Genomic DNA, 20,782 nt, shown 5'->3' on the forward strand with positions numbered 1-20,782 from the left:
ACCACCTTGTCAACCAGCTATGACAGTGTAATGAGCATCCTAAGGGCTGCTACTGCCACAGGAACGAAGCTTGAAAATAAGCCACTTTACACATTTAAATACACATACTGCTGAAACGAGCTAAGCCTCTCCAGAAATGCAAAGTAGTAAGCAATGAAATACAAGCTCTCAAACACTGGAGTCTTAGATGCTTTGAATACCAGAAAGAAAAAGGAACACAAAAGCTGCCCTTAAAAATGGGCCAGCAGCAAACAAAACATAACCCGGTCCTAAAAAGCGGTTAGGATCGTAGATACTTAGGGGAAGATTAAAAATAGCCAGAAAACCACAATGCAAATTAGAAAGTGACCAGATGTAGGAAACAATGCAGCAAACAGAGGAAATTTAGAAGTGCTTGTCAACCAATGACACAGGGGAAAAAATTGCACTCAACGTAAATGAAATGATCTCACTTTTTGAAATCCAGATAAGTGAAAAAAAAAAAACCCTAAAGACAATTTCTAGTCATCTGATAAGCCATTTACTCTAAATCATTGCGGAACCTTTTGGAGATTTGATTCACCATTATCAATGCATGCCGAATGTAAATGTTTTTGATTTAACTGACCTATCGTTGATCTGTTTTTTCCAACCAGCCAGCAGTGGTAGCTGAACAACGACAGTATACTTATGAAGAACATAGCAGCCACAAAGAAAAGGAAAAGAACGTGGAATTTTGCATGTGTGTCTTCCAGATCATTCTAACAAGAAAAAGAAATTACAGAAATATTATAAAGAATGTACAAGTTCATACACAAGAGTCTGTAATTAAAACTAGAAAAATACAATAATGGATTAGAAATCAATTTGCTCAGTATAGTTTTTCAGGTACATTTTAGGTGTGCGGTGATTTCCGAAGGGCAACTGGACAGATTAATTATGAAGGCTACTATAAGCCATTAAGCGTGGTAGAAAATATTTTATTTCTAATGTGCATGTCGTTCTACTAGAGAAGTAGCAAGCAGCAAAACAAAACTCAGCGCGCGCCACATTTGATAAACTGTTTACTACGCAAGTGATCAAGTTGTCTCCTGCTACAATTAGCCACATTTTTTCCTTCAATATGTTGTAATTTATTGTATAGCTACTGTACATTGTATAACATATTTCAGCTTAAAGCCTATTTTCATGAACGACCTCAAAACATTAGCCCTTTTGTTACACAAGCAACTGATGGATGCCGTGCTCTTCAGTATGTCCTTGCCATCGGACAGGTAGGAAAAACGAAAAGTGTGTTTGGTTCTCTCTAGAGAACTTTGCACAGGTCTCTAAGTGACCTAAATCTTACAGCTCACTTAAAAGTATGTGGGAGAAAAAGTATGGGGATAAGCATTAGAACGGTTTGTTACCTTCGGGCAATTCTCTGCAGATTTCCTTCGGCAAAGCTTTTCACAAATAAAGACAATAGTTAGACACATTGTACCTTAAGAAAACAATTATGGATGGATGGATGGAATGATGAGCTGGTACGTGCAGGCTGGATGTAGAGAAAGTATGCGCAGTAAAGTATGGGCAGACATTTTCGCCCAGAGAAGATTTGACATTACTTTTGTTAGAGGCTTCTGGGTTTTTAGGGATATAACCTTGAAGGCTCCCAATAACATCTCATCATAAATAAGTGTGCACTATCAACATTTTCATAAGGTCACGAAGTTAACATAGAAACACCAAGACTTTTGAGTATTCCCACCCAGCACATGATTTGCATGAACATATCCTTTAACACGTCACAATTTTGGCAGTACAATTTCAGTTTGTCTCAGCTGTGTATGAAGCCTTACCAGAGTCCTGAAATGTTGTGACTATTTATAAAAGACAGTTCATGATAAAAAGAAATCAAAGCAAGGAAGCTCTGTATTAAAGAAAAATACAGAAAATGTCAATTTATGCATGTAAGGAAAAATGAGCCCAGTCTTAACACTTAAAGATTCTGTTAGACACTTATATGAACTGGTAAATAGCTTGTCCCTGGAAGACAATGGAAAGCTAACTCATCTAACATGATAGCACAGACAAAATGTTAAGTCCCTCTGGCGGATTTAGCGCAGCGGTCCTCGGAAACAGGATTCATTCCAATGGATGCTGCTCACATGCAGTAAGGCAGACAGCCTAACATAATCCTTGCATGAGCGTAAATGTTGATCAATATGAGAAATGTGTTATGCAGGAGACTGTATTATGGAAAAACTGAACGTGAACAGAATCTTCACTGTATTAGAAAAATAGGGGGCGTGAAAGACTAGGCATGCAAGTTTATTGACCCTGAAAAAGAACAGGCGTTTTCATCACAAGAAAGGATTCACTGGTGTCAGAGTCAGATGTCAGCAATGGAAAACAGGGCAGAGGAGGAAGAGCGAGGCTCAAGTCACTTGAACCAAAATCTAGGAACAAAGCACACACGCCTCCATTCGGATTGCTTCACTGAAGAATATGGTTGCTTCCTCAATGCAAGCTGAGTTCAGTGGAGTTAAGCAGAAAGCGCATAAAAGGAATCGAATACCAGTATAACTGAGAAGCTTATATGAACACCAATTGCAGATCAGAGAGGGAGATGGCAACTCTGCTTCAGTAAGGGCAATACACATCACAGAGAATTATTTTGATTTATCCCAAAAAATATTCTGAGCACAACTTCTATACAAGTACAAGTACAAACTTGAAATCAACTAGAAATGGGTGTGGCAGACCCGAACCTGTATTAGGGAACTCCAGGAGGATGTTAGAGGCCAAAATCTCAATCCACGTCGGTGGTCAATTTTAATAAGATCTTTAAAGAAGAGGAAGCTTTGGTCAGACTTAATGAGTTCCCTAGACATTAACTCCAGCTGGCTGGGATGCAACTACCAGAAGAAAAAGAAAAACAGGGAGCCAACAAACTGCTTCTTCTCGATGGAGATTACAAATTCTTTGAGCAAAATGACAGATGGAAAGTTTTCGGAAGGGTCGTGGGCACCAGTACTTCAGCTTTATATCAAAAGCTTCTCCAATCATCTGTTGTCTCGCTCTTCGGGCTTGTAGTGATAGATGTCAAAGTATAATATAGGATCTAAAAAACTCCAGTAAGTCATATAGAATATGCCATCATGAGATGGGTTGGAACATTACTGCACAATGATCGTGACAGCTATTGAAGACTATGTTGAAGATACGATCTTGAACCGGACGAGGTGGATTCGGAGCTGGACTTCACAGACAATTCAGGTATTTGTTGTCAGACTTACTGTATAGAAATATAGTCAACAGAACAATGCGCTTGTTTGTGTGGATTTGACCATAATAAATGTGAATAAGAGCTTGATCGCAGTTATACAAATATTGCATACATTCAGAAAATCTGACTAAAGGGAGTCACAAAAAGTCAAGCTGATGAAGCCATTACAAATCACAAGCAGAGTCATACAAATGTGCCTACTAGCTCTTGTCATTCTTTGCTTCTAGGGTAACAATATGTATGAAGCCAATCAAAGTGCGACTCAGTACATGCCTGTAACAGATGGTTTCCACATTACCCTGTTGTCTGCTAATTAAACCATTATAATAGTCACAACACGAATTGCATTGCCCTAGATGTAAAAACAATCAAGATGAACACATAAAAATCCAAGCGCAGAGCCTTTGGTCAGAACCCACAAAACATGCTTCTTTCTGATGTACCAAGGTGTGTATAAGTGATTATTTTGTGATCTTGGGACTTAATGCATGCATGATATTACCAACCCTTTATCTCCAACTATATCTGTCTTCGATCTCCATAGCCCATCTGCGGCCTTGCGTTCCACAACCTTCTGTGGCTCTGATAGCTCTATGCTTTAGTGGTAAATGTTCAGTCCAACTTCTACTCACTTTTATTTCTTGATTCTATGCAAGAAGGTTGGAAATGTGCCGAGTGGTCCTCCCACCTCCCCTAAAAGTGCTCAATATGAGGCCAGGGAATAGGACGTGATGGGGCTTGGATAAGTCCCAGTCATGTCACTTCTTGGCTCCACCTCTCATAGCTTAAATGGAGAGAGGGACTCCTGCACCAAAACATTCCTTCACTCATAGCCCTAAAACAGAGGATGGGTGAGTGAGCGTAATCGTCAGAGAAGCGAAGGGGCAGTATATACTGCTCCCATCTTCTCCCCTCCCAATTAAATCTTCAACTGAGAACTTGGAACCATAAGTAGTATTTTATCTCCTCCCACTCAAGTGGCCAAACATTATTTCAAGTTCCCCATTTGGACAAGCTGTCATTTCGCACATGTGGAAGTGGTAGGGGGGCAATTTGGGTATTCTGCCACTTTCCAAATAGGAGAACTGAGGAAATGCCCTAACAATCAGATCCGCGATTGAGGATAAAAAGGAAATTTTGTAGTTTGACGCACTGTGAGCATTGATCAACTCTTAAATCTATTACTGAAGCTCTGCCTTTTTGCTAATTTAAGAGTAAAAGATGGAGCCAGATGGCAACGTCCAACCCTCATCTATCACCACAGCAGCAAGTAAAACTGGGAGATGGCCAGGCAGCTGAAATGACAGATAGGTCCCAGTGATTTTACTTCTTGCTTACTCATTTCAGCCTTCAGATTTGCAGTTGAGGTGGGAGAAAGTGAGGAGTTTGGATAGCTATGAGTAGTGTGTGTGAGAGGTGCAAGAGGTGGATTGGAGGCAGAGGGTGTACCTGAAAGTCACCCTTTATTTCATCCCCATGCTTACCACAGCATCAAACCTCCAGATAGGCAGGTGGGTGAGGTCAGGGGGAGGAGTTGATAAGAGAAGTTTTCCAGCACCTCCTGATATTCGGCACCATATTTCCCTCTCACCACTACACATTGCCAATTCCTAGTGTGTACGCACCTCTACCTGTGCCTGGTTAGTACACATCAATGTTAATTCCCAGCCAAGCACACTGTCCCAGTTAGAACAATTAGTTCCCAGTTTCCAGTAAGGTCACACTAGGAAGCTTCTAATAGACAAATGTCATTTCCACACCTCCGTATTCACCTATTATTGGAGGGTAGGTCCAATGAAATAAATGTAGGCGAACAATCATTTGAAACTGCAGAAAGTTTACTTTGAGAGTTCTCTTTTATATCTATGAGAGGCCTCAGACTTACTACAAGGTGAATCAGAGCGCAACTGGGGGTGTGATATTGGATATGCCAGTTCCTAGTAAGTTTCTATTAATAACCTCATAACAAGATCCCAATTATAAGACAATCCCAAAGTTTCCAGGAAGCATGCTCATTTTCATTGTCCCTTTTGCCTTCTTCCACAAATGGAGCTGATTTGAATGTCAGCTGAGAACCCTCCACTCCCCCCTTACCCAAGAGTCAAGTGTTCATCAAAGAGATCAAGAGATGAAGACCAAAGAGGAAGCACTGAGGACAGAGTTTGTTGCTTCCAGCTCTTTACCTTACCTTCCAACTCTTAGATTTCTTTCAGGAATGATTAACAAGGTGCCCTGGATGGCGAAATGGGTTAAGAGGGGCTCTGAGACCCATCTACCTCAGCAGGGAACATGTAGCGAGAAGTAAATAAAGTGAAATGACTGGGAGCAGTACCAGTAATTTAATTTCCTGCTCCCAGCTCTTGGATTTGTGGGTGTTGGGAGGAGGGGTGGCAGAATGAAAGTAAAGGGTGGGAGCACCTTTAACCTCTCCTCACACCACACACTACAAATCTTGGACTCAGCATCTGCATGTGGCCAAGGAGCAGCACAGAGCAGTGATCCCTGCTTTCAGCTGCTGCACTTAAGCCTCCTCCCTTTTGCAGGGGTAGGGAGAGAAGGTAGGGTGGATGGCTCGGTAAGGACGCCCAATCCCACTCATCTCTTCAGCCTTTCTTCTAACCTCAGCACAGAATCTTAGCACTATGATGCGAGGGACTAACAGAAACTATCAGGAGAACTTCTTGGAACTTCCCCTCTGGCTGATGAGGGGTGTTTCCCTGAAACCGGTCCCAGGATGCTGGTTTCCAGTCCAGGGAAGACCTGGCTTGGCAGTTAGGGCTGGACTGTTCCCATGAGGAACAGGGTCAAGACTGATTTGCATATGGCTGGGTCTGAACTGGGGTGGCAAAGTGAGCTAAAGAATGATGATGGATTCAACCCAGATCTGTGACTGGGGGTGAGTTTCTGAAAAGTTGCAGCGCTCCGTCCTTCATCTCCTTGTGTTTGCCACCTTCCCCTCCCATTCACAAACCCAAGCATCAGACATAGGTCTGATCTGGAGGAGGGCAAAGAGCAGTGATCACTGCTCCCATGCTCCCCCCAAATACTCTCACCCAGCAACCATCATCTGAGGACATGGGAGGGTGGTGCAGAATTCCCTTCTTAGACAAAGCCATTTTGCACGTTAATCTTATTGCCATGATTTGTCTATTGATTTGATGACCAAAAACAGAGCACAAAGCTATCTTCAAGTCATTTTCTGATGCCCGATACTAGGCTTGCCTCTTCATTACAAACATTTATACCCCCTTTGGAGGAGGAGGGGGAGAGGAACCTTCGTCTTAAAAAACTTTCAGTAAATAGGTTTATTTATAGACTGTTTTCTTTTTGTTTAATTTAGTTGAACGGACATATGAATCAAGATGTCAGGCAGTTCATAAATGCCTGACTAGGCAATACGGTGTTTGAACACATTCTCTAATGGCATCCCCGCTACAAAAATGCCATCTTTTGTGTGCCAAGGGTCTGTGTTGGATAAGATAGCTTCAGGTTTGTCTGACAGTTTGGAGAATCCGCATATTTATCTTGTGCAGCCTAGAAATTATTTCGAATACTATTGTACAAGGCTTATATGTAGGCATATCAACTACTAATGATCGTTTTAGGCGACTTCCCACCTTCTTGAATGAATACATATTTTAAAATCGTCGGACAAGTCTAGATGGGATTTTGCCTGTTGGTGTGTTTACTTTTCCCTCATGAGACTGTTGGACAATTTTAGACTTTGATCCTGGCGCTTTGTCTAGTCTGTTTTGTAGGTTTATACCCTTTGATGCGTAATCTGTAGTATACCCTTATGACGCATAATTTGTAAAGCGCTCGGTGGCCATGTTCGATATATATATATATATATATATATATATATAAAAAACTTTCAACATAAATAAAACAAATGCCACCTCTCTAGACTTGTTTAGGGTTGATAGTTTTTGGGGTTCTTTTTAACAACAGCAACTTCCAACAGTTAAATATCCAAAATTCAGTTAGTACAAGCAAATTCCATGACTCTTCTTCACATTTTGTTGACAGTTTTGAGCACTATATACCATGCCAATTAACTAAAGCATTTGTCACACTAGGTGATCCCATCAAGGGCAGGATGGCTGCTCTATGCAACAAAATGATTTCAGGGTGTTAAAATATTAGGCTCTTAGAAGCATAGGTCTTCAAAGATTCTGTAGCAGTACCTTTCAGAAAATGTGTGTATCCAATTGGTTGCTAATAGAAAAAACAAAATGCTCCTCTCCACTGTGACCTGCACCCCACCTCCAAAGAACTGGATGAAGAAAGGCCTGGATGCACTATGAAAGTAAGGCCAAGGACAAACTGGAGGGCAGCAGAAAATGGCAACTCGCCGAAAGCCTTACTGCTATAGTATTTGCTGTCATAAGTAAACATATATTGATTGAATAATGGGGAAAAATAAGGCTGTTAAGTCAGAACACAAAAAGTAGCACACAAAAGGAGGGGGTGGTAATACTCTAGTTTGAAATTTTTAACTACCTATACCACAGAGGAAAATTACAAAAATAATGTTTTCAAAAAGCATAAAAAGGCAGTATGTTGTAAAAGATGAGGTTGTTACTGATCGTTAATACCGATTTACAGGATACGTGTAAAGTAAGACTACAATGATTTTAATAAAACCCTGGTAAAATACACTATTATACTTAACTCTGCACATTAGGTGGCTCTATCAAAAGCATTACATCTCATACAAGGCTTCTTTTGTTAGGTTGAGCTGCATACATGATCAGCTGTACATGGTTAGTACTAATAAACAGTATAATAAGACAATTAAATAAAACCTTACTGTCCAAAAGGCGATGAAGTACTGAAGCACTGTTGCAGCAATAAATAGGCAGTACAGCAGGGAGTATAGCAGAAAAAGGAGGAAGAATTTATAGTTGGAAAATCCAACACAATTATTCACCCTAGAAAAAAAACAACAGCAGATTTTACAGGTTTACAAGAGGGTCAACACAACATCAGAGAATAGATTCCCTACTTATCACCCACACTAAACAACATCTTCCATCACTTGGAGTTTGAATTAGAATGTTTGGTACGCAAAAACTCAAAGAATTTGCCCTGTTCTATAATAATGAAAAAGTTTCCATCCAAGATTTGTTACGCAGTCTGCAGGGCTAACATCTGATCAAGTAATTGATTTCAGACTCAATATGGATGGCAAGGTTAAACCTCGCTTGTCAAAAACAACAACTATTCTTAACTTTCGACAGATAACAGAGATATCCCTTCCTCAGCTGATGGATCCCTCACACAGGAGAGACAGCAGAGTGTATTGTCACTTGACGGAAGACATCTGAGCTAGCTTTCTCTACGCTGATTTATCCATCACACAGTGCTCGACTTACCACAGACAGCAGCCATTTCAATTGGATCAGCTGATATGTATCTTTCAAGGTTTTGTGCATAAATGCCAGTTTATCTAATATGACTGCCTGCATCCATCAGTTCATGTGTACATCCATACAAGCATGCATTGAATCAGCTGTCCATGCATAATTCCATCTCTGCTTTTACAAATCCATCCTTTCCCATGGAGCAGCACTAGGGGAGACAGAGCGTGAGAGCGCCTGGAGGACAGGGAATCCAAAGGGCAGGTAGGACAGAAAGAATGAGCACCAACGGGGTGAACATAGAGGTAACAAGAGGGACCCCCACCCCCCTCACATTATCACCCTCGCCAAATAATCTAGCAGCATAATCTTTACCTCAAGTTTCTGTATTGTCCCACCAGCATACAATAGCTCTGTCGCAAATGTTGCTGTCAAAGAGTGCTAGACCTGTGCTCGTTCGTCCCTACCATACCAATCAAACACTCGTCCACTCCACCTTACAAACTACTGCTTCGATGGTGCTCGTTTCTCCGTTATATCAGAGCGCAGGGATCCGATAGAATGCAGTAAGATGACATCAGATGACATCATCTGTGCCTGCTCACGAGTGCCTAGTGCTCCTATGGGCACGACAAATCCCCCCCTTCCCAGGTCAGCTTCATCCCCCCTTTTTGTGAACCCTCTCGAGTTGTAATAAAACCATATGAGAAACAAACATCCCAAATATTCTAAATAAACCAAAATCTCTACCAAGAGCCAAAAAGTAATATGGAGTCTTGGCTTTTCAGATGGAGCACTGTGTTCCAGTTATAGGACAGATGTGCACAGTAGTTTGTCAAAGTTAACCTGATAACTTACCAGGGGCAATGGTGATCCATCTTCAGCACACATCTAAAAAGAAAAGAATTGTGTTTAAGTTTAGTAAACACAAAGAGTACAGAAGAACAGATTCACTCACAGTTCTCACTTATCTGAAAGTAGTGCAAAACATCAATTTGAGATTTTCACGAGACAATTTGGAAGAGATAAACATTTCTTTATACAAAAACACTTCAGAGGAAAATAGCACTTCAGCAAAATATTTTGCATGCATGTCCAAAGCGCATACAAAACACAGAAACTCACTCTTTCACTGTCACCGCCTTCACGCGTCACTTATTCTTTAACAAATGTATGTGCTGGCAACATGATGGGAAGAAAAAAAAAAAATCACAATTTAAAAGTTATGCAACGCAGGTGACACGTGTGTGGGCCACACAGCTGATTGAACTCCCAATTCAATAGAGGGCCGTGAATTTTAGCAATCACCGCGGTCGCGTGGACAGCAGCTGAGGAGCCAAGACCTTCGGCCTGAAAAGCAACTCATACTTTCACAGCAATGTTCACTATCCGTGTGATTGCGTTTTACACGGTCACGTCCGCTACCTTTTGGAGCACCTCTTTTGTTAACCATTCAATTAGATTTACAACCAGAAAAAAAAGTCCACAAAGTTAATCCAACAGCAAAACACTGTACAACATATTACTAGCATGCTCCGGTGCAGCCAAACCCCTTTCTGGGACGATTAAATATACAAGTTCGTACTTGCCATTGTATTAACATTAACCCCAATTTAGACTGGACTTGAAAATTTCATTTTTAAGGACATTTTCTCCTGGATTGTAAAATTTTAAAAATGCATTCTGCAAAAACCATTTCATAAGCACTTTGTTGAAACCCCCTCAAAATCTATGTCATTGAGTACGATTTTTCATGCAGATACCAAACTAATGCAAATATGTATTAACAATTGTCATTTAATAATACAGGAAGGAAATCGCATGCAATTAGTCGCTTTCAACCTACAAGAATGGTCATATAAAGCAAGCATTGGGAAAGCCAAAAGGTCTAGCCTCAGAGACCTGTTGGTTCTGCCAATGCCTTTTTTTGTGCTGTACAGCATCTGCAAAAATGGGTCGGGTAGTGGGCAACAAGGAGGGTGTGAGATGCAAACGAGAGAGAAAACAGTGAAGGAAGAAGCACAGGGTCAGGAGCAAAATGCAGCTGAGGAAGAGAAGTACACAAATGTGAGAGCACAACACGCAGCGAAGGGGAAGAGAAGCGCATGAGGGAGACAGCAGGAACACACATTCTCATGAGAGCTTAAACAGAAAGAGTACAATAAAAGTGAGGAGTGGAAGGACACAAGCAAAAAAGTTCTTCTCCAGCAGAGGGGCAAACACAATATGGACATGGCAACCAACTGAATAAGAAAAATACAACCGGGAGTGACAATACAGCCAACCAATGGTAAGCAAAGGGCAGGCCTTTAACCCGCACGCAAGTTCTTGGTACGCTGAGAGGATGTCTTTTGCACAGAGAGTGTTATGAAAAAGAATAAGAAGTGGTGAAGTTAAAAGGCATGCAAAGTGAAATATTGCATAGTAGGTACTTTTGACAAACAGCCTATATTTCTGTTACATCTGTAATGAAATCTGCATGGGTGCACTTTTTTTTAACAAAAAGCTATAACTCCAAAATGATATGACCGCAAGTAAAATAATCGAACATTAAAGGGTTAAAGTCCCTCATTTCTTTTTCTAAAGTCCGTAAAAACAATTTAAGCCCCTGCTGCTTTATAACTTTATGACAGGCTAAGGCATCCAAAATTGAGCAATTCCTTAAAAAAAAAATGCAATCAAAAAAATTGTCAAGAGGAGTACTTGATGCCTTATCATCAAACCCTTATGAAAAACAGCTGAAAGCCAATGGCTGAAAGGGGCTGACCCAAAGATCACCCCCTCCCTCGGTACTACATTTTTGAAGAAATAATAACTAGGTCACACTAAAGCTATCATGAGCCAGACCCAACAAATAATCCAAGAATTATCGCAGCAAGCGAACCATTAAAAGTGTGGCTACAGCACAGTTTTCACTGAAAAGAAAATCATAGCTAGAGATTTAGGGCCAGATGTACGACCATTGGAATTTGCGAGTCGCAATTGGTGACAAATTGAGAGTTTGAATTTGCGAGTCGCAAAATCCAATGTACAACAGTGTCTCTGACAATGGGGTCGCAAATTGCATGCCTCATGAATGTTAATGAGGTTGTCGCAATTTGCGACCCCATTGGGAATGGCTGGCACTCCCAGGGATAGTCCCCGAGACCACTGCCTGCTCTTAAAAAATATTTGTGCATCCTTCCGAAAGGGGAAGGGGTCCCCTGGGGACCCCCTCCAGTTTGCAAGTGGTTTACTACCCTTCTGAGAAGGGTGGTAAACTGCGAGTGTTTTGTGACCGCAATTGCAGTCGCAAAACATTCCTACATAGGTTTTGGAGTCACTATTAGGAAGGGACTCCTTTGGTACAGCCCTTACTAGTAGCTAACCCTATTTTGCAAATCGCTAATTGATAAGCGACTCACAAATTAGGGTTGGTACATTGGGACGACTTACTTTGCAGTCGCAAAGGGGCTGAAATCCCCTTTGCGACTGCAAAAAAGTCATACATCCGGCCCTTGATTTTAATACATGTTTTAAAGCGATGAGTGACTGCTAATTGAATCTTAGAGCCCATCTATTACTTACTATTGGCTGGATCCCACGTGGCTCCTATGTCACTTTACTTACCCATTTGCTGGCTCCAATGAAGGTCTCATTTGCTTGCTTCCGATTGGTCAGTGCATTCAGAGGCTCCTCCGTCGTCCTCCTTGGCTTCAGTCTTCGTTTCTGTTGTGGAGCTGGACCAAGTACTGCTTCAGGTGGCTAGTGTCCTTCCACTGGCCACAGGCTCCATCTGGTCTGCTTTTTTAACTTTTCAGCATGCACTCTTTGAAGAGTGCATGCCTCGGCAGTCCCTCTCCATCACCCTGCCCACTCTTCATTTTTTCTCCCCTTGCTTTCTCTGGCATGCTCGTTCCTTCTTCCATCCATTATTTTGCACCTTCTCTTCCTGTGTACTCCTCAACTTCTCTTATGCACCTCTGCCATACATTCATGCACCTTTGTGTGGTGTATGAGTGTCTCTTTGTGTTTATGTGTATACATAGCATGTGCTTTCTATGCAGTTTTTCTTGTGTGCTCGTCTGCCCAGTCGCCCTCACGACCTCCGCTGTCATGCTGCCTCCTCCAGAGTACCACCAACCCACATCGGTTGATGGCCCCTCCCCCCACCTGCATCGTTTGCTGTCCTGTCCTTGCTTGTTTGTTTACAAATGCTATGCTATGGGATTCAAATGTTGATTGCAATGCGCACACGATATCAGGACAGTCTCTGCCTGAATTCATAGCACCAGAAACCAGTCTCACTGACCTACTGGTAAATGCTGTCTGATATGAGATGGTTACCAGAACTCGCAGTAAACATGGATATGTTCAAATGCGAATATATGGACTTTCAGTAAAGTGGCTACTAACAGGGGAGAGGATGTGGATAACGGCCAGAGCTGCTGACTTTGGAGCTGGGGAATGGGTCTTGGCGTTGGCTCTGCTTTCTTTTGCCTCTCATGAAAGAAAACAGTGCTGTGGCATTAAGGTGACAAACAGCCTTGCCTGCAGAAAAGGTTCCTTCCAGTGCAGGTGCACTTCTCGGACCAATTTGTTTCATTGGATCACCGTTTCTCTGATGTGGCGGCAAATGTTACCTCTCCTTTCCAATCCAAAACACAGCAGGGCGGGCCATCTACTCTAGGGGTGGGCAGAATTTGTGTAGGTGCGCTACGCAAAGCTCCGCAAAACGGTAAAAAATCTCTGCGAGCACGCAAAAGTTCCGCGAACATGGGGAATTGCTTGTTCCGCCCGTTCGCAATGCTTTTTTCTTATCCGCGAACGCGGTTTGCGTGCTCGGGAGAAATATCTCCCGAACACGCATTTTGAAACAGCGAACAAGCAAAAAATTCTGCGGAACGCAAAATGACCCAAATTCAGCAAATTTCGCGAGCGGAACGGAATTTACCGCTCAGGCCTAATCTACTCGCACGGCTTCTACGGATTTCCGCCACCCTCTCTTGTCAGATCATTTTTCCAAAGCGACAGTCCGCAGCATGTGCGTATTCTTCTTCGCCCTTTGTTAATTATTTCACAGTGAGCTTGGTGTTCCTAGACTCGCCGTGCACTACCTTTCGCAGCTATCTGCCAGGCTGCAGTGAAATACTGTCTTTGTTAACGTTTTTCTTCTTAGAGCGACCATACAACTTTTCAACCCTCAAGCCTCACTTTAAAACATACCTTGGTTAACACATTCTGTAGACTTTTGGTATATTTTTGTGCTTCTATTGCAGGACAGTCCCTCAGAATCACCCAGCATTTTGGATAACCCAGTGTTCAGAGTGGTACCAGCGACCCTTACCCTAAATTCAGATCGAGTAAATTTTAAAACGTGCATAACTTTCATTCATACCCAATGTTTGTTCATTACAGTTTTCATTATTGAGATGCATGGTCATTGCACAATGAAAAATCACCAAGTTACGGTTACATTGTTGGCTTTGGGCAGTGCAGGCTTGGACAAACTGCAAACACTATGTTCTATAGAGAGTAACAAGCAGCAGTGTGTGTGTTGTTTCTTCTTTGTATTGCACTATATTGATTTGTAAATGTACCAATGGAGTCAAAAATCACCCCCACATATGTGTACTCCATTACGGTTTCCAAAGTTGAACCATCTATATAGAATGTGCGTGGTGAAGATTTTCTCCTTGTCGCTAACATTGTTTTTGTTTTATTAAGATTGACTCTTAACCCATGCTTCTCTACGTACTGAGCGGTTGTATTGATTAAGCACTGGAGGCCTGCATTGTCGGCATACAACATATGTGAAGCATTAAAACCAGCCACCATGGGCGAGTGAGAATGGACACTATTTAAAGCTGTTGTCATCTCCGCAAGATACAAGTTAAATAAGAACAAAGCCTATAGACAGCCTTGCTTTATGCGGTTTCTTGTTGGAATGGTTTCTTAAACTGGCGTACAGCTCCCAGCCTCACCCTTCTCCAGGTATCCGTGTACAGTAATTGAATAGCTCTTGACGGGAGAGGAGGTATTCCCCAGTTTTGCAGCTTGGACCACAAGATGTTGCTCTGCACCGCATCAAAAGCTGAACAAAAGTCCAAGGAACAGATGTAGATTCAAAGAGCGGCCTGTTCAATCAGTCAGGACTCATCTGCCAGTGGATTCTGGTGTTTCCTGCTTTGTACATTTGAGGAAACTGCTTCTTTCAAAAGTGGACAGTTGCAGACCATTATAGGTAAGGAAAGCATGCAAGATGAACACAAGTTAGATTCCACTGCCTCTCTACTTTTATTGTATAACAGATTATGAGAACTGCGCTTTGAGACCCTCACAGGTGAAGCAGCCGCCTCTACAAATCCCGATTGACTAATTTGATTGATTCTTCAAAGTAAATCAATTGACATCCGTGTATAGTGCATTGCTCATTAATGGCTCCATGTGGACTTACAAGTTTTCTGTACAGCTGCACTTTAAATGATGGCACAGTAAGTAATCATAAGAAGAAAAAGAAAGAAAAAAAAATAACATTGTAAACAACCCAGGACATGCCCTTTCCGATACACAACACTCTGGATTTTTCTGGTCGGTTCCAGCCACCATTTTGGGGTTCATCTCCCCCCCATCAGTGATCCCTCTGTACAATCAAGTTAGTCTGAAGCTTGGTTCGGCCCCATTTGTTGCTATAGACTATGCACCCATAGTTCATGTGGAGGTAGTGAAGAGTTCTTCTAGAAAGTCGTGATCAGTCTTTTGGCCACTCTTACAGCATCTGTACTTTTAAAAAAATGCGTGGAATTGCGAGGGGCGTAGCCCGAGCAGCAATATGGCGGCTGCACTCTAAGTGAGCTCCTAGCAGACGCCCAACATCCTGTACCATCCTGGCCTCAGCTGGGAGCTCTGCTGATGGCGACCACTGGCACTACTTCCCGGTAGCGCCCGAGTTGAGCCTGCAGCGAAAGGAGCCTTGGGGTACGATCCGGAACAGCTGCAAGGGCTAGCACAGCGGCGGTGTGAGACAATCTGGGTGTCAAGAGTGCTCTACCTTCTTCCCCCAGCTGTGATCTCAGAGCCGGCTGGCCGAGACAGAAGCGGCTCTTGTGCTGCCCACTCACACGGGCCCTGCAATGATGACAGCGGTGGGTGCAGTCGGGCGGAGGTACGGCCCTGCAGTCTAAATTCACGCAACACAGGGGAGGCTGCAAGTGGACTTGCCGCAGCCTTCCTGAAGCTGTGAGGTGCACCCCGCACAAGAAGGACGACAGATGCTCTGAGAGGAGGTGAGCTGGCCCTCGGGTAGAAAATGCATCAGTGCTGCCTCTGGGTAGCGCTTGGGTCCAGCAGCTACAGACAGAGCTTGTTCTGGGAAAATTGAGCCCATGGGTAACATTTGTAGTGGTGCTGTCATCAACCTAGGTACTGTACACTGTGCCCACTTCCATCTCAGGGCTCGTGTGGCTGTCGTCTGGTTACTCCTGCACCGATCTGGTCTCCATAGCTGTGCAGGAGCAGGAACCAGCTGTCTGGTCGCAAGCTGCTGCAATGGCCACCCGCCACTGGAGAGGTGCTCTGTGCACTTAGGAGCACTTGTGCTGCCTCCTAGTGAGGGTCTGGTAGGCCCACTGCAGAGTTGGTGGATTTTGGGTGGTCGTCTGTGTGGGGTTGGGGTTCACCCCTTGTGCTGCTCGTGCCGCCTCAGTTGGAGGGGCTGTCAGGCCCAATTTTCTCAGCTCCCTCTCGATGACTAAGGACAAAGCAAATTGGACCACTACGCCAAATCCCTGCCACACCCGGACCCAGCGCAGTCCAAGTTGGTCCTAGAGACTAAAATTAGGGAAGTCTGGGTGGACATCTCGCTACTCCGTACGGACTTGGGTAAAATGATGGGCCGAGTCACAGAAACGGACGGGAGTATCTGAACCCTAGAAGACACGGTGCAGACTCTGCAGCGGACGGCCCACAAACTGCAAATCGTGAAATCGGACATGGCACTGTATATAGACTATGTGGAGGGATGCACCCCTCGTAATAATCTTCGATTTGTGGGCTTCCAGGAGGCATTCCATGAAATCCGGCTATGGCGCCACTTGCCTACCAACCAGTTATTGCCCCTGCTTTCTCACTAAACATGCATATAGGGCGCTCTCACGTTGGCTGCTGCTAGGGGTTCCGCCGAGGGCCATCATCGCCAGATTCCTCAACTACTGCGATCATGACCTGGTCCTATTTTCGGCATGCCTCAAGGGAGACCTCTCATTTGACTCTTTGAAAATCCTTATTTTTCTAGACTATACCAGTTCGGTCCAAACCCAAAAGTCGTCCTTTGAGACAGTTAAAAAAAGCTCTGCGATATGGGTCAGTGCTACATGCTCCTCTTTCCGGCCAAAATAAAAGTGCTTTTTCAAAGGAAAGCACTCTTTTCCAAACGCCCAGACAGAGCGTGGGAATGGGTCGAAGAGCAGCCTCACCGTGCCTCATCCTGGCAGAGATGGCGTCCCAGGAGAGAGGCCCGGTTGGCCCTTGGCAGTCAGAGGATCTCACAGTTGCAGGAACATTAGGGGTGAGATCCGGAGACCATGGTCCCGCTCAGTCTTAGCGTTCTGAGAGGCTCAGAGGTCATGATGCTCTACAGATTCAGACATCAGCAGGGGACCCTCACAGACTAAACTGGACCAGAACGTGCCGGAATAACATACTCAGATGTCAGCTTGTGGCCACAGTGATTGATAGCCAAAGTGAACCCCATGTTTTATGGTTTGGTTACTCCTGGGATAGTTGGTAATGTTTGATGGGCAACAGATGCTTCAGAGGGGAAACAAGTGTAGGGAGGGTGGAAGTTGAGGAGTAATTGTGAGGGTTTCATTATACCTCTTTGCTATTTTGTATTGTTCACGGTTTCTCTTTTTGCAAGGTACATGTGACAGACTCCCGCGAGTATAGGTGTCATCCATCCCATTTCCTACTCTCACTTTCCTGATGCACCCCTTCCTGACTTAAAATATTAACCTGGAACGTTAATGGCCTCTGACAAAAATAAAGAGACGAACATTTCTGAGATATGTTACACGGCAGGCCCCAGCATTTTTACTGCTCCAAGAGACCCTCCTAATGGGAGATAACGGCCCCTTCGGAGCCTGCCATGGCTACACTAGTGTGTTCCACACCACGTTTGCTAGAAGAGCTAGAGGAGTAGAGATACTGCTGCATCACTCATGCTCTTTTGTTGTTGTTGCCGCTCATCGAAACACGCTGGGACGAGATCTCCTTCTGGAGGGTATGCCAGAAGGACAACCGTGGACCATAGGAAATATATATGTGCCTCCAGTGTTAGTGACTGCAATGCTGGCAGACCTTTCCAGAATATACTGCAGACACAACAAGGGAACCCTCATAATGGGTGGAGACTTCAATGCCATTATGGACAGAACAGTCTGCACATCCTTTACAAACCCCTCCTCTAGGACACTGGCACTCTATAGATGGGCACACTCCCTCGGCTTCGTTGACGTATGGCGTAGATGGCGCCACCAGGACATCACATTCATACATTGTTTTGCCTCACATAGGACACATTTATGCCTCAACTATTTCTTTATGCCCACAGGCTCCCTACCACACGTACACCACACCCATAAACTTCTCAGAGGATTGTCCGACCACGCCCCGGTTCAGATGCAGTTGGGGAACAGGCACAAAGGGGCAAAGGGAGTTTGTAGATTTAACACCTGGAGGCTTAGGGAGGACTCCTGAGAGCTGCCATTACAGAATTGACTTAATCCAACACATGGTCAACTCCTGTGTGTGTCTGTGGGAGACATTCAAGGCAGTGATTCAAGGTAAAGCACTGGTGGCCATTCACAGACATGATAGGGAATGTGAAATTACACCCCTAGAGTACCTGATCCTTGTTCTTGTAATCTGACGGGACAACACCATCAGTGACTCGCATGCAACACAGATGACCTCAGCAAGACACTGAGGTGCAGATTCTTAGATTTAGTTTTGCACGGCTGCCTCTATATCACAGTACCGGCTCTATGAACATGGTAATAAGGCTGGCAAACTGCTCTATTGATCATTCCAGAAACGAGAGGGGCCCGCATTGCCTCAGCCATTCAGACTCCAGAGGGACCACTCACATCTGACCCCACTGAAAATGGCATACACATTTGCAACATACTATTGCTCACATTATAGCCACAAACCTCCATCATTGCTAGAACATATTCGCCCGATAGCTGCGGACCTCCCTATCCACCCATTTGTCACAGTCTCAACGTTTTACACTAGACAAACCATTTACCCTAAACAAGGTGCAAACCACCCTTTCTGATAGTCCGTCCAGGAAAACACCTGGCCCAAACCGCTTGCCAGTTGAATTCTATGAGAGATTCGCCTCCCTCTTAGCCCCCCACCCGCTCCTCCTTTTTGATGGGGCAGGCTGCACAAGAACTCTGCTCTTACTTAACCTTTTGTCCACCACCATTACCACCGTCCTTAAGCCAGGTAGGCCACCAACGCTGTGTGCCTCCAACGAGCCTATTGCCTTGCTCAATATTGAATACAAAATATTTGCAAAAATGCTGGCCACACAGCAAACTACCATAGTCCAAACGCTGATACACAGAAATCAAAATGGCTTCATGCCCAGCAGGAGCACACGCCATTCTATACATCGACTTCAGACTGCCCTTTTCCACATTGACCTCTCATCAGGCCCAGCTGCCCTCCTCCCTCATGGATTATGAAAAAGCATTTGACATGGTTCATTGGCACGTCTTATTTCAAATACTACGAAGTAAGACTTCGGCCCGATTCCTCACTCTAATGGAAGTCTTGTATGATTGCCCTACAGCAAGGGTCGTGGTCAATGACACACTTTCCACGTCCTTCCCAAGCCAGCAGGGCAGAAGGAAGGGATGCCCTTCATCTCCGTTATTCTTTGCCATGGTAATTGAACCCCTGGCAAATTGGATTCGAGTGGATGCCCAGATCCAAGGCTTCTCTTAGTTTTCTCATTGCGAGGATAGAGTGGAGCTCTACGACAATTATATGCTGCTCTACCTGCAGTCCCGTTACATGACTTTGCCATGACTTATCAGAATGATGAAAGTCTATGGAGACTGGGTGGGTCTATAGGTAAACTGGAATCAATCACAATACATGTGTGGGTCCGCCCCTCCACCACAACTTGAAACTAGATTGAGGGCCACCTCTGGCCCTTTCAAGTACCCTGGCACTCTACAGGCAGCAAGGGACCTCAACATTGCACCAATTCTGACGCACAAGGATCTTGACCATCGGTCCTCCCTTCCACTGAACCTACCGGGCAGATTTGCTTTGTACAAAATGCTAGTTCTGCCCAGAGAATCATACGTATTGCAAAACTATCCATTCATTTGCCCCCCCCCCCCTTTCTTCTCCGATCTACAATCCATGGCTACGAGATTTTACTGGGCCTCCAAGTCCCCAGAGTCTCCCATAGTAAGTGCTCCGCATCCCCCTATGAAGGGGGCCTAGGCACCCCTGATCTCCACCTCTACTATGGGGCAGCACAAATGGTACCGACCAATGATTGGCTGTTCGGAGATTGCAACAACTCTTCTTGGCGCCTTGAGCTACACGTGCTCAAGAACTGGGCTGTTCACAATCTACTTTATGGGAGGAAACTCCCTGCTTCCCTACGGCAGATCTCCAAAATCCCCCTCTTGTGCTGGAGGATGGCACTCACTCACTTCCACTGCCTGGGAGTACCAACGGTGCAAACTCCCCTGTGGGCAGGGACAAGGCTGGAATGAAAGGGTTCTGGCGATGGGGCCAGACAGGGATTATTACTAGGTTGGTGGACGTGTGGAACAAGGACCATATTGTGTTCTTTGACTATCTCAAATCCAAATACAATTTCCATAACTCGTAATTCTTCAGATACCTACAGGTGTGACATCTCCTTGATACGTATAAAGAGCTCCTTATGAAGGACCCCAAAGCTAACCCCCTGGAGATGAAAGTGACAATGGGTCCTTTGGGTCACCAGGGAAATTCCCAACAATAATGATCAATCAACCTCTAATCACTGGCTCATACAATTTTCCTCTTTTCATCATATATATTATTGCCCGCAAAGGCTCTAGACTAGAAGTTGCACATGACATGGTGACCCCATGGGAGCATTATTTAAAGAGAT

General features: G+C 44.1%; 1 protein-coding gene across 1 annotated transcript in view; it reads right to left on the reverse strand.

Annotated features, from left to right (window-relative positions):
- ZDHHC20 (zDHHC palmitoyltransferase 20) overlaps positions 1-20,782 on the reverse strand; it is a 337,926-nt gene that overhangs the window by 93,168 nt on the left and 223,976 nt on the right. The window contains exons 6-8 of the mRNA XM_085621583.1: positions 9,472-9,504; positions 8,064-8,184; positions 608-740 (exon numbers count right to left, since the gene is read on the reverse strand). Coding sequence (XP_085477709.1) covers positions 608-740; positions 8,064-8,184; positions 9,472-9,504 — 287 coding nt within the window. The remainder of the gene's footprint in view (positions 1-607; positions 741-8,063; positions 8,185-9,471; positions 9,505-20,782) is intronic.

The sequence above is a fragment of the Triturus cristatus genome, chromosome 8 (genome assembly GCF_964204655.1).
Source record: "Triturus cristatus chromosome 8, aTriCri1.1, whole genome shotgun sequence".
Classification (NCBI taxonomy): domain Eukaryota; kingdom Metazoa; phylum Chordata; class Amphibia; order Caudata; family Salamandridae; genus Triturus; species Triturus cristatus.